The 14,828-nt window shown below is 40.9% G+C and overlaps 2 protein-coding genes across 3 annotated transcripts; one reads left to right on the top strand and one right to left on the bottom strand.

Annotated features, from left to right (window-relative positions):
- Nucleotides 1–63: 63 nt before the first annotated feature.
- Nucleotides 64–7,988, bottom strand: RB195_015475 (uncharacterized protein; the record flags this gene model as incomplete). 2 transcript variants are annotated; one of them, XM_064206208.1, is made up of 12 exons in its annotated part: nucleotides 64–115; nucleotides 188–408; nucleotides 633–730; nucleotides 2,553–2,612; nucleotides 3,687–3,825; nucleotides 3,879–4,085; nucleotides 4,185–4,272; nucleotides 4,464–4,630; nucleotides 4,693–4,806; nucleotides 4,873–5,297; nucleotides 5,763–5,914; nucleotides 7,759–7,988. In XM_064206208.1, the coding sequence occupies 12 exons, from the start codon at nucleotides 7,986–7,988 to the stop codon at nucleotides 64–66; spliced, it is 1,953 nt and encodes a 650-aa protein (XP_064062089.1). The 2 variants fall into 2 exon arrangements, with proteins under 2 accessions (XP_064062089.1, XP_064062090.1); XM_064206209.1 differs by having other exon boundaries at nucleotides 5,820–5,914.
- A 4,270-nt stretch (nucleotides 7,989–12,258) lies between these two features.
- RB195_015474 (uncharacterized protein) lies at nucleotides 12,259–14,814 on the top strand (the record flags this gene model as incomplete). Its single annotated transcript, XM_013436239.2, has 9 exons — nucleotides 12,259–12,316; nucleotides 12,446–12,488; nucleotides 12,631–12,682; nucleotides 12,764–12,838; nucleotides 12,911–13,003; nucleotides 13,119–13,231; nucleotides 13,331–13,391; nucleotides 14,426–14,544; nucleotides 14,742–14,814. The coding sequence occupies 9 exons, from the start codon at nucleotides 12,259–12,261 to the stop codon at nucleotides 14,812–14,814; spliced, it is 687 nt and encodes a 228-aa protein (XP_013291693.2).
- Nucleotides 14,815–14,828: the final 14 nt, after the last annotated feature.

Genomic DNA, 14,828 nt, shown 5'->3' with positions numbered 1-14,828 from the left:
TTGGATACATAATGAAGATCATTGTTTCACACAATATATTCTAATAATAATAGAAGTTTCCATTCACCATCGTCCACCTCCACCACCACCACCGTAACTACTGCCATTGTCATACCTGAAGAAAGAGGACTAATCCAACTTAAACGATTAAATCAGACCGATTTGAAAATTTTGCTGCAACCCTTACCTGGCTTTCTTGGAGGCGTAGTCGTCTCCTCCGCCATAACCTCGTTTCATTCCACCACCACCACTGTTACCAGCCCACCGACCGCGACTATTGCTGCTTCCGGCTCTGGACTGTAAATCTCGCAGTGCTTGGGGTACCATTTGTCCTGCTTCCTCCAGTACTTTTATAAGATCTCTTGCTTTAGGGGCATTTTGGGGCGTAAAGAAGGTATACGCAGTGCCCTGAAACGGAACATTTCATTTTTAAAAATTGGCACAATACCACAATAACAAGGAAAGAAAGAAGACACTGTTCCTGTCAACCCTCGCCATAATGATTTTCCTCAAAGATGAATATTGAAAACTGTTTGTGCTACAAGCTGTCGCAACATTTCTAGAGGAAAAGAAAGATATGGAAAGGGAAGCAGAATCCACAAGTCAGGAAAAAACAGAAAGTGATCCCATACCTTTTTGTCACGGCGTCCTGTTCGTCCTATACGGTGGACGTAGTCTTCAGAATTATTAGGATAATCGTAGTTAATTACATATTTAATGTCATCGACATCTAAAAAGAAGTAAATAAGAAGATGCAATTGAAAACTGGTCCTATGTACGTCTAACAAGCTTGAACACATACCAAAGGACACGATTTTCAAGAACAACAACAGCATCGCTCCACAAACCAGCGTCCCTGTTCGATCAGTTGTCGCTAACACCTCTTTTTCATATGAAACACGCTTTTATGTTCACATATACTGCAAAAGAGGTAGCAGATCGACTTTCGTTCAGGGTGGACCAGTCGTGGACAATGATTAACTCTGTATTTGTAGCCAACTGCTCTTTTGGAGACACACCCAACCTAATGGATATCTTGAGCGACAGCATATATAAAAACTTCTGGTCTAAATACCCCATCGAAATATACAGTGTTCATAAGAAACAGATGTTGCAATAGCAAGCTAAAGAGAACGGAGATGGGCCAGATATTTCACTGAACCGAACGTTAAAAATCCGAACACAATCAAAACATTGAATGTAAGAGAATAAGAACAGTCCAAGGTTCATAGCGCACTGAGTTCCCAAAATCTCCCATTTTGGTGTGTCTCAAAAAAGCATTAAAATTCATTGAAACTACAAATACAAAGACATAATATTCCCAAGCGCTCAACTATTAACAAACCAAATGCAATGAAAAATTATTGTGATTATTATTTTGTGAAAGGTGGGAGCGAAAATGAGTACGAATGTTGTGTTATGTCCATAATCCATAATTACTAGAACTAGTTGAGCACTTTTTTGGTAGCAAAATGAATCCTCTCACGCGAATTTGAATTCAGTTATTGAGGATGTGTGGAAAAGAACACACTAAGCCTAATGCTAATCCAAATAAATAAAAACTTCTCAAGAATACCAGCGATACTTACGAATACCGAGGATTAAATACCAATGATTTCTTTTAAAATTCATATCCAACAATCGATTCCTCCAATGATTACGTTAGCTTCCAAAAGAATTTAGAGGAATAGTTGAAAGCTTAACTGATGCGACACTATAGAAGAAACTTCAATGACTGCATGCAGAACAGAAACAAAAACTTCCAAAAAAAACACTACAGACGCGGCAGGAAGTCCAATCCTTTTCCGCACATTCCCAATTTATGTTCGCTATTCTTCAAAATCGTGCCCCATAACTCCATACAACAAAATCTACATGGACTTTACTATTCTAAAAAGCCAAAACGAACGAAGAACTCGTCCACACACCTGCGTGTCCGAATGCTGGGCGAGGCGGGCGGTGGACAGACGGCCGCGGCGAGATCCCACTCCACTCCGGAGCGCCGCGCCCTCACACCAAAACAACTAATGTAGTCTTGGGCGGTCCGGCTCCGACTCAGAGCGGTTGCGTGCTCCACAGATAGAACACGACGCTATTCTCACACACGACGACCCCTCCTCCACACCGCAATGTGCACGCGCTCACGGTTTAGAGCTCTCTGTATGATAAAGCCGGTGTCAGATATTTTTATATACCAGCGACTGCCACCGTCTACCCACTTCATTCAGTATAGGATAAGGACGATGGCTTCTACAGTTGGAAAGGCGCGTGTTGACACCGGCAGACAAAATGCCGCTCATCACTCGGTTGGCTCTGTGACCAACCAGTCAAAGCCGATGTGATCTTCGAGAGACGGATAGTGGTTCATTGATTTCATTCATCAGCTCCATAGACCGCTGCGCGCACACCTCACCAACATCCAAATCAATGTGCACAACTCTTCAAAAAATTTATTGAAGTTTTATAATTGCAACCAATTTGTAGAAATAACAAAATTGCACTGACCACTAGAACAAATTGTTCATCAAATATTCTGAAAAACAGGGACTTACCTAAACCACGAGCAGCAACATCCGTAGCTAGCATAATAGGAGTTTTGCCAGCTTTGAACTCTGAATTTATCACATTTTAATGCAATTCCAAAACCAAAGAAGTGGGTACGTGATCGAAATATATAGACTGCGTAAAATTAGAAAAAGACAAGAGAATGCGAAACTAACTTCCTTACTTTAATATTTAATTTCTTCACTCTTTTCAATCCCATCAATACGTATGTGGAATATCTTCTCACTTAGTCACTTTGATTTCAATTGTGAATACTCATAGATGCGATAGTCGGAGCCGGTGTTCCAACCCCTTTCACTATTGCACGATAGGCGAAAAGACCCCCTTCACTTTTGTACGGTTGGCGAAGGGACCCCCTTCACTCGAACTGCACCACATGATCTAGACCCCTTCACCTGAGGAGGGTCCGTCTCCTCCCTATCACAGCTATGGACAAATTCCCAAAAATAATTTCAAAACAGGCTCCATATCCGAAAATGTCTTTCTTTCTCTCGATACCGAGAACAATTCTGTTCCTGGTCATCAGCCTTTTCAGTTAAACAGATGTATTAGCAGGTAGTAAACTTTACACTCCGGGTAAAATGTAGTTGGGGCGACACTCAGTGACGCCCTTATTTCTGGAAGTAAATAAATAGATTAATCAGGGGCCAACATCTAAGCATTGATCTTAGAAGGTACATGACATGTAAGCTAATGTTACTAAGAGAACAAAGTAAGAAAGAGTCCAGAAATAAGGGTGCCATTGAGCGCCCCCCTCCATCTACATTTCTCCCTACACCCCTTTTCACCCTCGCTTTCGCCGCGAATTGCTGACTTGTTCCATCCTGGTCTCTTGACTGTGGGTATGATCGTAACATGTAGTACATGTACATGTATACTATACATACCCACAGTCAAGAGCAAAAAAGCTTGAATGACTTAACATTAGACACCAATCTCTCTCCTACGCTATAGCTCCTAATCTGACCCTCTCCTTCTAAAGCAGTAGTTCTTCGCAACAAAGTGCACATCGATAAAAGCCGCACTTTTATTTATTTATTATGTTTCTTTGCGATGAGCACCACAAAGAGCGTTTCTTGGACAGAAGAGAAACAAGAGCTGCACTTTTAACGATAACTAACCACTCAAAACCCAATCTCGCTCTCCTTGATTTTTGTCACCGTGTATACAAAGCGTTGGCCAGCCATCACGACGCATCCATCTCGTCAGATCATCAGCTTTCCGCTTGGTTTCCACGAAAATTATAGTTTTGCATTCTGGCTGAAAGAGAGATAACTGAAACCTCCGACATATAACGGGTTATCTAAGCTTACCTGATTCATAATATCATTCAAAAGCTGCATCATTCTCGGCTGTTTAGCGTGTTCTTCAAGAACATCTACAAGCTGTGTAATATTGTGGTTGGCAGCAAGCTCCATAGAGCCAACATTGAGGAATGCAGCATCACGTTGAAAATCGGCAGCAAGTGCGCGCACTTCTTTTGGCCACGTGGCTGAGAACATAAGGGTCTGACGATCGGGCTGAAATCAAGGAATGAGCGAAGGCAAAGAATTGAAAATTGGTTTCTTTGTTAGTCTAAAGCAGAAGAAAAAAAGCTGAACTGCAAGGAATGAACTAACCCTAATTTGTCCTATAATTTTGCGTATCTGAGGTTCGAAGCCCATATCGAGCATCCTATCTGCTTCATCAAGTACCAAATACGAACACCTAGAATAAAAATGGCCCATGCGTCGAAAACTCTTAGACCACAAAGGGAAGCATGTACACGCGACAAAATAGAACAAGAAACTGCTAAACTGCGCCAAGGTGAACTGGTAAAAAATAAGTAGGAGATATCACACCATTTTTTCTACTAAACTAAAAGAAACCAATTACTACTATACTACTTGCTGACTTACCGTTTCATGTTTGTCGTGCCATTGTCCAGGAAGTCTAGAAGGCGTCCAGGCGTAGCAACAACAATGTCTACACCCCTTTCGAGATCACGAGCTTGTGGCCCTTTAGATGCTCCTCCAAATAGGCAGGCCATCTTCAGGCCAAGCGCGTTACAAAAATCGATAGATACCTGGAACATCATCAATTCATGTGAGACCTATCAGAACTGGTAAACATGGAACAATTAACTACCTCCTGTACTTGTTGTGCAAGCTCTCGGGTTGGCAAAAGAACTAAAACAGAAGGACCGTCATATCTTCCTCGAACTTGTTGTTTGGTTGTGTGGACGATTCCTGGCAGCATAAACTAAAAGCATCTCGTAAAATCATCAGAACCGGTTAAACAAGTGGATGGGAGTTCAACTATACTAACCGCCAGTGTTTTTCCTGAACCAGTTTTAGCTATGGAAATGATGTCGCGACCGCTCATTGCAATAGGCCAAGAGATCGACTGAATGACGGTGGGCTTTTGGAACTTCGCATACAGCAGATCCGTCAGTTCATTTGGAAACGATGCTTCTGTGAATTCGAAGACAGGTCGTGGTATACCCCGTCCGTCTAAGGTGACTTGGTTTTCGGTGATCCAACCATCGATCATGTACTGATCTCTGCGGGCAACTGCAGCGTGTTCATGGTAGAAGTTCTTTTGTATCGGTTTCAGATTTTCTTTGCTCCAGTCGATATCGCGAAGACGACTACCAGGATTTCCGCCGCCACCCCCTCCACCACCTCTACTGCCGCCACCTCCAAAGCCACGACCCCCTCCGCCATAACCGCCACCACCGTAGCTGCTACCACCTGAAAAAAAAAACTGTGCTAAGTCCATTCAAATGCAAAGAATTGACTATACACTGTACACGAAGGATTACATATTTCTGATGAAACAAGAGCTCATATAAAATTTTTGTATTTCACGAAGACCTTTTTGAACAGATTAAACATTCTGATCAGATTAAACAGTTTTAGAGTCAGCGAAAAAATGTCCGCACCTCCGCAATAGTTCCAAGTCGTTTCATTCTGCATATAATTGTGCTTAACCAGAACGTAAGCCTATCACTAAATAAAGAGTTCATAAGTAAGTTACGCATTTAGACTGTAGCACTACAGACGCTATGCAACACGTCATTGACTCGCTGACTCTAACAATTAAGTGATTGGAAACCAGACAGGTGGTTTTTACTACATTCGAGAATGATAGTACCTCCATACCCACTTCTCACGCTTCTTTTCAAAGTAGCGTAACAAATTGATACTGATACCAACCGCCTCGGCTATCGTAACCACCGCGACTGTCGTAGCCTCCGCGACTATCATACCCACCGCCTCGACTGCTTCCGCCGCCACCGCCGCGACTGCCGCCTCCACCGCGACCGCCACCGTAACCTCCGCGGCCTCCGCTTCCTCCATATCTGTCACTAAAAAAAGTCTCTTATCATCATGTCAGAAGAGCCTGCAATTACCAGATACTTCGTTAAAGATGAGAAATGTCGAAATAAGAACGGACTGGCGGTGTCTCATGTTAAAAGTACATTTTTCTGACAGAATAGCTGTACGAAATTAAACTGTACGAAAACTTCCCAACCACCCGCAGACTGGTTCATTAGAGACCACTTAATTTCAACATGAGAAATGTAGGAAACTCTGTCATACAACAATTATGTGATGGAAAATGGCTGAAATGGAATTGATTTTGGTGAATATGTGTCATATGTATCGCGAGTTTTTTTTTTCCAAGGACCAGTTTCGATGCAGTCATGTGCACCTCTGTGCTATGCACTGGTTAAGGCACAGCCTAGATATATAATTCATCATATTATATCTGCAAAAGTTTGAAAGCTTATGATTTCCTAACCAAAAGCGAGCGGCCGCAATGCAACAGAAGCAAAAAAGTCCATAGGTGTTCAGATTTTTTGGCATTAAGAGTTCCGCAATAAATCAACCTACTTTTGTATTCCACTCAAAATCATGAAATTGTGTTGTTAGTTCTCCAGAAATTCTGTTCCTTTGTTCTTCTTGAATAAAAAAAGTAAACGTTCCATACGTTTACTTTTTTTATTCAAGAAGAAGCAGTGGTCCTCACCACCCTCACTTTCCTTCTCGCACGTTTATTCTACAGACTCCCATCTTTACATGATGAAAAATGAGAATAATCACAGATGTGTCTTAGATCAACTGTTCTCCTCGCAGCTGGTAAGAAAGATGCCGACACAGAGCTGAAACACATTGCGCCGCTGCCTTTATCAAATACCACTAGTTCTAGTGAGTGATAGAGAAATGTAGTCGCTAAAGCCACTTTTTTATTCTCAGATATCCTTTATCCAAGATATATCTGATATCTTGAACAAAAGATATCTGATATCTCAACAAAAACATATTTTCAGGAAAAAAGAAGTCGCTCCAACTTGACGCGATGCGATATTCAAATTCTTGTCGGAGCACCTCTTCCAAGCACCCAATTAGTCGGATCCGGATACAAAGAGAACCAGAAGATGGTCAACACAGCTGAAACGTTGCTCTCAAGAATGCACGCCTCTAAACGCCGATAATTAATGGTGTAGGGCTCGAATTTTGTAAATAATTGGAGGTGATGCGGAAGTAACAGCAACGATTTAGAAACGGTACGGTTCTGGAAGGGTATGGGAAACATTGAGGTACCTTACATTTTGATTTGAAGTATCTTCAAATGTCTACTGACTGTAATCTGCTGTACAAGTACGTTAAAACAGATCTATGAAAAAAAAATGTTACTACAAATGAATATAATATTGATGCTTTGCAATATTTGCAATATTATATTCCTGTAGGTAACCTTTAAACTCTCCATAAGATTCAAGACCACTAATGTCACTTCCTCACAGACTAACCTCCAGGAAGACTCCTACCCCTCTGTTGAACTTTGAAAAAAAAATGGCTCCGTTCGTCAGTTCTACTTTATTCTGCATTGATTAGATGTAAAATACTAGCTATCTGTCTCGACCGGGAGTACTGGAAAGATTAAAGTAAGATTATGTTTTACGTCAGCTTTACTGCGTTAGAGTAGGTCTACGCCAAATTGAATACTTTTTCTTGAGGATCATTGAAAAATATCACGCAGATCTACTGACTATGTGCAGAATAATCCCAGACATCGTTACTTTCTAGTACTCCCAACAACGCCGCAATCGACTGTACAACTGCGACTTCGGTACCCTCGCTGTCTCACTCTAACACCAGAAAAATGATGATGACTCATCAAGTGCGATTAAAAATTGGAACTCACTACTGGGTATCTCTCATCTTCGCGATGTTGTGCTGTTGAAACGCTTTCTTCTGATCGGTAAGTGGATTGTCGGATTGACGTGTGTAGCGATCAAATTGCTGCTGTCGCTGCTTCGATTCGCCACTTGGAGTTCGAGCTGAGGCTGTACACAAAATTCGACTTGTGGCCGATAGAGCAGTGTCGGCGAGTGCAAGACGAGAAAGGCCAACTCGAATAGAGTGGAAAAGCATAAAAATTCTAAGAAACACGTCTGGATGAGGCCACCACCACAATACCTACAGAGAGAGAAAGGAAAACCGACCGCAAAGGGCCTAAAACAGCCCGACAGCGCGTCAGCGGATCGATACGCCGTGCGGCGGTTCGTCGTAGGACCCGCTCGGCGGGTGTTTGAAGTGCGGCGACGGTCGCCGTCACTATTGTTTGTGTTGGTGGCCAGCAAATATGATAAGTTACAAAGAGGGAACAAGAAGTATACATCCAAAATCACCCAAGGAATGAAAGCGTGGTGGAATTCCCGTGTGAAATTCAGGAGATTGATGCCCAAAAAGGGAGGAAGTCACGAAGAGCGGAAATTCCCGCAGATTCATTTACTAGGCATGAAGTCGAGGTGAAGGGCAAAGTGTAGATGGGGGGATCAACCGCGCTCTTATTCCTGAAAGTGAATAACCAAGTTAGTCGGCGCCCTAAAACCTAAGCATTAGTTCTAGAAAATCTATGACATGTAGGCTAAGGCTACTAGTAGAAAATACGAAGATAGACCTTCCAGAAACAGGACCGCGGTTGAGCGCACTCCCGCCAACATTTTTCCCAAGACCTCTTGAACTGAAAAACTTCAGAAGAAAATATTCCACAAGAGAATGCAATAACTTTATGATTTGTGATTTACCTAAATAAAGCCGTTCAACCTATCTGTTGGTTAACATACTCCATTTTATGCATTAATAACTGGAGCTCACCTGTCTTATTATGCCCCTCCCCCTTTTCCCCGACAACTTTTTTCCCAAATTGGATATTCGAAGTATGCAAAACATTGCTTTTACTTTTACATTACTGGTTCTGAGAACTATGAACTTTATTAGGGTCATATAATGGACATAATTTAGAGGGTAGCAAAGAAAACAACAACAACACTTCTATTTACGAAGTAACCGAGCAAACTTTAAAAAGACTGGGCCAACACCGAAATCTTCGGGTTCTTAGTAGCCATTTGAGCCCGGTAAGTGAATAAATAAATAAAAATAATTACGCGATAAGAGATGGACGTTTCGAACTCACATTTGGAGCAAAGAACTCTATATGTACTAGCACATGGTGGGACGAAATTTAACAGAGAGAAACTACTACCCGTAACTGAACAAGGACCGAGATTACATTGGTGGTGAACAGCTGTGACCTCTTGCCTTAATGGGGTCCCTATCCCGTCTGCCATCGAAAATGGAGCAAGGAGCGATCGATTGATTTGGTGGCTAACGATTTCTTTTGATAGCTATCCAAATAATAAACAGGTAAGGTAGGTAAGATACGTCTAGTTCCCTGAATTACTGGTTGAGTTCCTATACGGAACTAGGATATGGGTTCCGAAACTTCGAGAAGGCGAAAGAAAAATGAACCAATATTTACACGTCTTAGTGATTTCCCACAACGAAAATTGGGAAGGCAAAATAATCTTCAAGTATTAATATCAAGCAAAGAGAAAGAAATTTCTGCTAAGAAGTTTCCAGGAATCCATTTCCTTGATTACGTCATCTATTTTGCATTCCCGCCCATCCATGAGTAACAAAAATGACTGCCTATCCAATACCAGTGACTTTATGTCGTTCGTAACACTTTGTGAGCTATAAGATTGTCTCATGTGCCTTAACACTATCCAGACATCAGTTCGTTGGGAAAACAAGAAAACGTGAATCTTTCAAATACTCATGCTTCGTAAATGATCACATCAATGAGAAAAAAAAAAAGATAAATTGATTATCCAGTTCATTAAAACTCAATCAAGTAGGGAAACAGCGTCACAATGGGACAGTAGTGTGAGCGAAGCTTGCTTGAGATTGCTGGCGATAATCGAAAAGCAAGGCGCGGTAGCTAAAAACATCCCATACACGTCCAGCGACCGCCTCTCGTCCAGGGAAGACTGCGGTAACAGACAGACATCTTACGGCCCCGCATTCAGGAATATACTCCTGGCAGGAATGTTCCAATCATTAGAGCAAACCTCTGGACCATCGATGCGGTTGTTTAGACCCACTGCAGTAATTATTTGCAGAATTAGTTCTGCGTGCCTCAGGAATGACGCTGGAATCAGTTTCGTTTCTTCTAAAAATCAGTTTCTTCAAAATTCTCGTCCTGAGTTAAGCTGGTCACTCGAATCGTGGTACCTGTTCTTGTACTACAGGGTTCTGGATTTCAGAAGATGTTCTCGTGCGGGGGTTCTTCAACTTCTGTGGAAGAAGCGTGGCTTTACATAGATCACATGAATATCCAAAAAAAAAGGCTTCGTTAGTTCTACAATACTAAAGCAGAATTGTACCGGATCCCGTCTTTTCTTGCTTCTGTTTATGACGCACCTAATCAGGCAAATAAATAAGGTTTCCTCTCTAAAAGTGAATAAATAGCTGAGGAAGGCAAAGAAACAAATGAAGAACATCCGGCATAACGGCGCTTCTCCTTCGTTCCTCCAATAAAACGTTTATATTCTATATTATATTAGAAAATACCCAATTTAGGAAAAAATTGTTGACGCAGGTGAACTGTGATTGACACTTGTAAACACGTGAGCTTCCTCGGGATCGTTCATTGTGTCATACCGTTATCTCTATAGATAAATGATGAAGTGACGGGAATTACCTCTAGTTATATTTTCCAGTTATTAAGGCCAAATTGATGACAATCCTAAGGCGCAGAATAACAAATTAGGATCTATCTCAAAGAACGAACAGTCCTGGGTATCGTCTATTTCTTGCGTATTAGCCCCTGTTGCTGTACATGGTGCCTAGGAGGATGAAAAAAAAAAGATAATATCTAATAACAAGCGACAACGCACTTCCAGTTTCATTCCTAGCCTCGAAACCGTGCTGGTATTGACAGTTTAGCTGATTGGACAATCTTGAGGTTATTTTCTATACACCGACAAGGAATAGAACGATGTTTCCGTGATAATAATGATATCTAAACATTCAACTGGTATTAGCAGCGAAAGGAAGCCGTGCATAAGTGCCTAGAAAAAACCAAAGCCATCCCGCATGCTTTACGCTACGCTAAACAACAGGCGTGTATGTGTTGGCCGTTGTCCAAGGCGCAATGACGTCATTGTCATCATCAGCTGTGTCTGGAATATTCGCAATTTCACAATTCCCTGTTATTCATCCACGCATGGGCTATAAAGTCATCATTTTTCGCGTAGCCGGCGTATTTGATGCGGTTCTCTCTCCGTAACTCTGATCAGTTTCACAAATTGTCCTTGGTATATTTCTTGGACGTGTCATGTTCACCTCATTCTCCATCTACCCCTCGTCAAGTACTGTTTCCACCAATTAATTCATGTGTGAAATTCCTCCTGTCAAATGCAAACTATTTGAGGTATATACGCGTGTAATAGGTACCATAAGCTGCGATCTTTTTCCGCTGATTATTTATTTCATGGGAAAGAAACTCGAGTGGTCTTTCAGCCACGCTGTTATTTCTGGAGGTGAATAACAGAGTTAGGCGGCCCCCCAAAACCTAAAGGATAATCCTCGAAGATCTATGACATGTAAGCTAAAGTTGCTTAAACTAGGGAAAAAAGATGATAGAGCTTTCAGAAATAAGAACACGATCGAGTACCTCCCTCTCCCTCCCCAACTACATTTTCCTCCCCCAAGTACTACGTTTTCCCCTTCGAGTGCTCATTTTACAACAACTCCTTACCTTTTTCCGTATCAATGCCGCAGAAGTTGTAATCTAAGCAGAAGTACGACAGTGATATATCTGTTTTGCTTCCAGTGACAACAAAAACTCTTATTTGATCGGTGTATTATGATTCATTATTTGTCAGTAGTTATTTTCTTTATTGATGACAATGACAGAAAATTTAATTTTTTTCAAAAGGATGTGATTTCTCCGTAACTTCCACATTTTAGAAGCGTGATTGTGAGATTATCTTCCTTTTTTGCTGCTTAATAGTGCTCAATCGTTTCACAAATCTCGCTCTCCTCTTTCATTATTGACGTCCTTTCCATTTTAATTTTGCAACATAATTCTTTGAAACTTTCTGTGGATCGCACAGCTATTGCTTATGGACCTCCTCGGTTTCTCTCACATTTTTACAGAATGCCAAAAATTGACTATGCTACACTCCTTAAAATCGTCTCGCTTTGCACTATGTATAATCCCTTTTTCAATTATTATTTCCTTGGTTTGTCGGTTGTACATAATCTGCTTTTTATGCTCTCCTACTGAACGTTTAGTAAGGTCCACGATAATATGTAATATTATTCGACTTTGTAGATTTCTTTTCAAGTTACGATGGCCGAACTTCCACACATTGGGCGACACTGCGACGCCGAGCTGTGCCATCTTTTGGGTTGGTTCTTTAAAGAGTGTTTCAATGCTTTCAGATGTCGTTAAAAGCATCACAATATCTCACCAATTTGGTACTTCCTCTTTGGGCTTAATCACACTCTTTTCAGATAATATTAAGTCTTATTTATAGATTTTCTTCCTGTTCGGTGTGATGCTTGCTCAGGAACATTTTGGTGAGCACTTTCATATCTTTAACCTTTCGAAAATTATTGCTTTTATTTCCACTTTTTGAGCGGTCGTTAATCATTTAGAAAATTCGAGCTATCTTTCTCTTTTCCGTGTGAAAGTCACGCCATGGAATAATCCTTTTTTCAGCATATCACACTTCACTTACGATGCCCACAATTGCAAAAATGCATACAGAAAGGTTCGTACTCATCTTTATTAAGTGCCCGATGGAATTACTTTTTTCACTCCCCCTATGACCAACACAGTTCTTTTTTTCTAGGATGTTCAAGTACCTATCTGTCCTGTGTGCGATAAACCAGTGCCTACACCGAAAGGAGTTTCTCCTGATGCTCAGGTGGCACCAAAATACCACCTAGTTTTTTTTTTCCAAATTTTAGGAACCACATTATTATTACTGTTATGCCAGGTGAATGAACATATCCAGAACAACTGTGCTGTTAGTGCGAAGAAGAAAGTGTTTTCAAATAAATGCACCGTGAAAGGATGCAAGAAGAAGGAGGTGCAGTTTCTTCATCTATTTTCTTACAACCTTCTGTATTATTAGGATATTTCCCTATTGTTGTTCAGATAACTTCTATTCTCACTTTCTTTTTATAATAAAATGTTATCTTCAGCTCGTTCCTGTTCATTGTCCATCATGTAAACATAACTTTTGCCTTGGTCATCGCCACGAAAAAGATCACGACTGCGAACAGCTCAGAAAGACACCGCCATTTTCCAAAACAGCGTATGTTGAGCGTGTTCCTAGTATTTTTCCTTTTTTGGCTCAATAGTTTTGTATTTCTAAGTTTTTCTTCGAAGAAAGAACTCATCTATTCACCTTTAGAGCTGCTGCAATTGCAAGAAATCAAGGAGGTCAGAATTGTGCTAGCCAAGCTCGGAATGCGGTAAGTATCCCAATTGATTGTTATGCCTCATAAGTTTGTTTAAGTTTTCCATTTCACACTTCTATAACTCTACAGATTTCAAAAATTCTGTTAAGTGAACATACGTTGGCCATAATACGTTAAAGAACTTGACTCGTAGTCATTGTAATGAATATTGGTCGATTTAGCGCTTCTTGCCCCTTACGTGGACGGATTCTGCTCCCGTTCCGTTTTATGAAACATTTTCATTCGAGACACCACTTTTTCATTCGAGATTCTGCGGACATCTGTATCCAATTTGCTACCATTTGTGGGTATCGGGGGAATGACTTTACGTGTGCCTTTACTTAGTACTTGCCTTTACTTAAGTACTTGCCTTTACTTACTTCACGTAGTAAGAAAACAGCTCGAAATATCGCTTGCACAATCACAATAATTTAGTGCCTTCATAGGATTTTTAACTTGGACTATGTCATTGCTGATATGAGTAGAAAATATTTGGATGGTAATGGCAGAAAAATGATGATGCGTCACATTCACACTAATGCATTACGAGAATATGTCACATGTGTTTTGCACTGGTACGCTGTTCATTACGGTACATTGATCAAATTGGTGTGTGTTTCTTAACAGGTTTAGTCGATATGTGTGATGGTATGTACTGCTTTCCCGTGTATGCAGTAAACTCCCACGATATAGATATAATAAGGCGCAATTAAATCCAGAATTAGTAACCCTTCAGAACAAGCTTCTTTTTTCACGTGTTTCGCATTCAGAATTTAGTCCATTCTAGTTAGTTGAGCGCTGCATGTGCCTATGTAAAACAGAGACGCACAAGGTTCTCGGATTATAAAACTCCTTTTATGTGATATCCGTAACTCTTCGGATGGCATTACCTTGCACAAATGAAGGATTCTCCATGAATTTTAGACTGGTTGCTCCTCCTCCTATACTTACCTAACATACCTTTCTTCGTTCCTTTTTTCATTTGTTTTCTCCTAACCAGATATTGAATAATCACAAAGCTCACCTTAAAAGTAAGGTTTTATTTCCAGCAAATTTCCGAAGATGAAGCATTAGCAAGAGCGTTAGCGGCATCTTTGGACGATGTTCAAATAAGTCCTGAAGAACGAGATAGAAGGTTGGCAGAACAGCTCCAACAGCAAGAGTATGCGTAAGTTATTATCTGCTTATAACTTTCATTTGGATGTGGCTGAGATGCTAAAAACAAGTTGATTCCAGGGCTTCATCGTGAAAAGGTGTAAATTTCTGACTTTCGCCAAAGTTTGTTTTGAAAGTGTTTGGTTCTCAAAGTGAAAGTTGCGAGGAATTCCTTTGACAAGTCAAGTTTTCCAGTGAATAATCGTTTAGGAACAGAAACGAAGTTACGCACCGAAATCAGCGATCTGGCCATGGGAACACCAGCAATTGTGCCATTTCTTAACGTAGTTAGTTAAA

This window comes from Necator americanus, chromosome V, assembly GCF_031761385.1.
Source record: "Necator americanus strain Aroian chromosome V, whole genome shotgun sequence".
NCBI lineage: Eukaryota > Metazoa > Nematoda > Chromadorea > Rhabditida > Ancylostomatidae > Necator > Necator americanus.
Note: the sequence above shows the minus strand (reverse complement) of the source record. Positions and strands in the feature narration are given on the sequence as shown.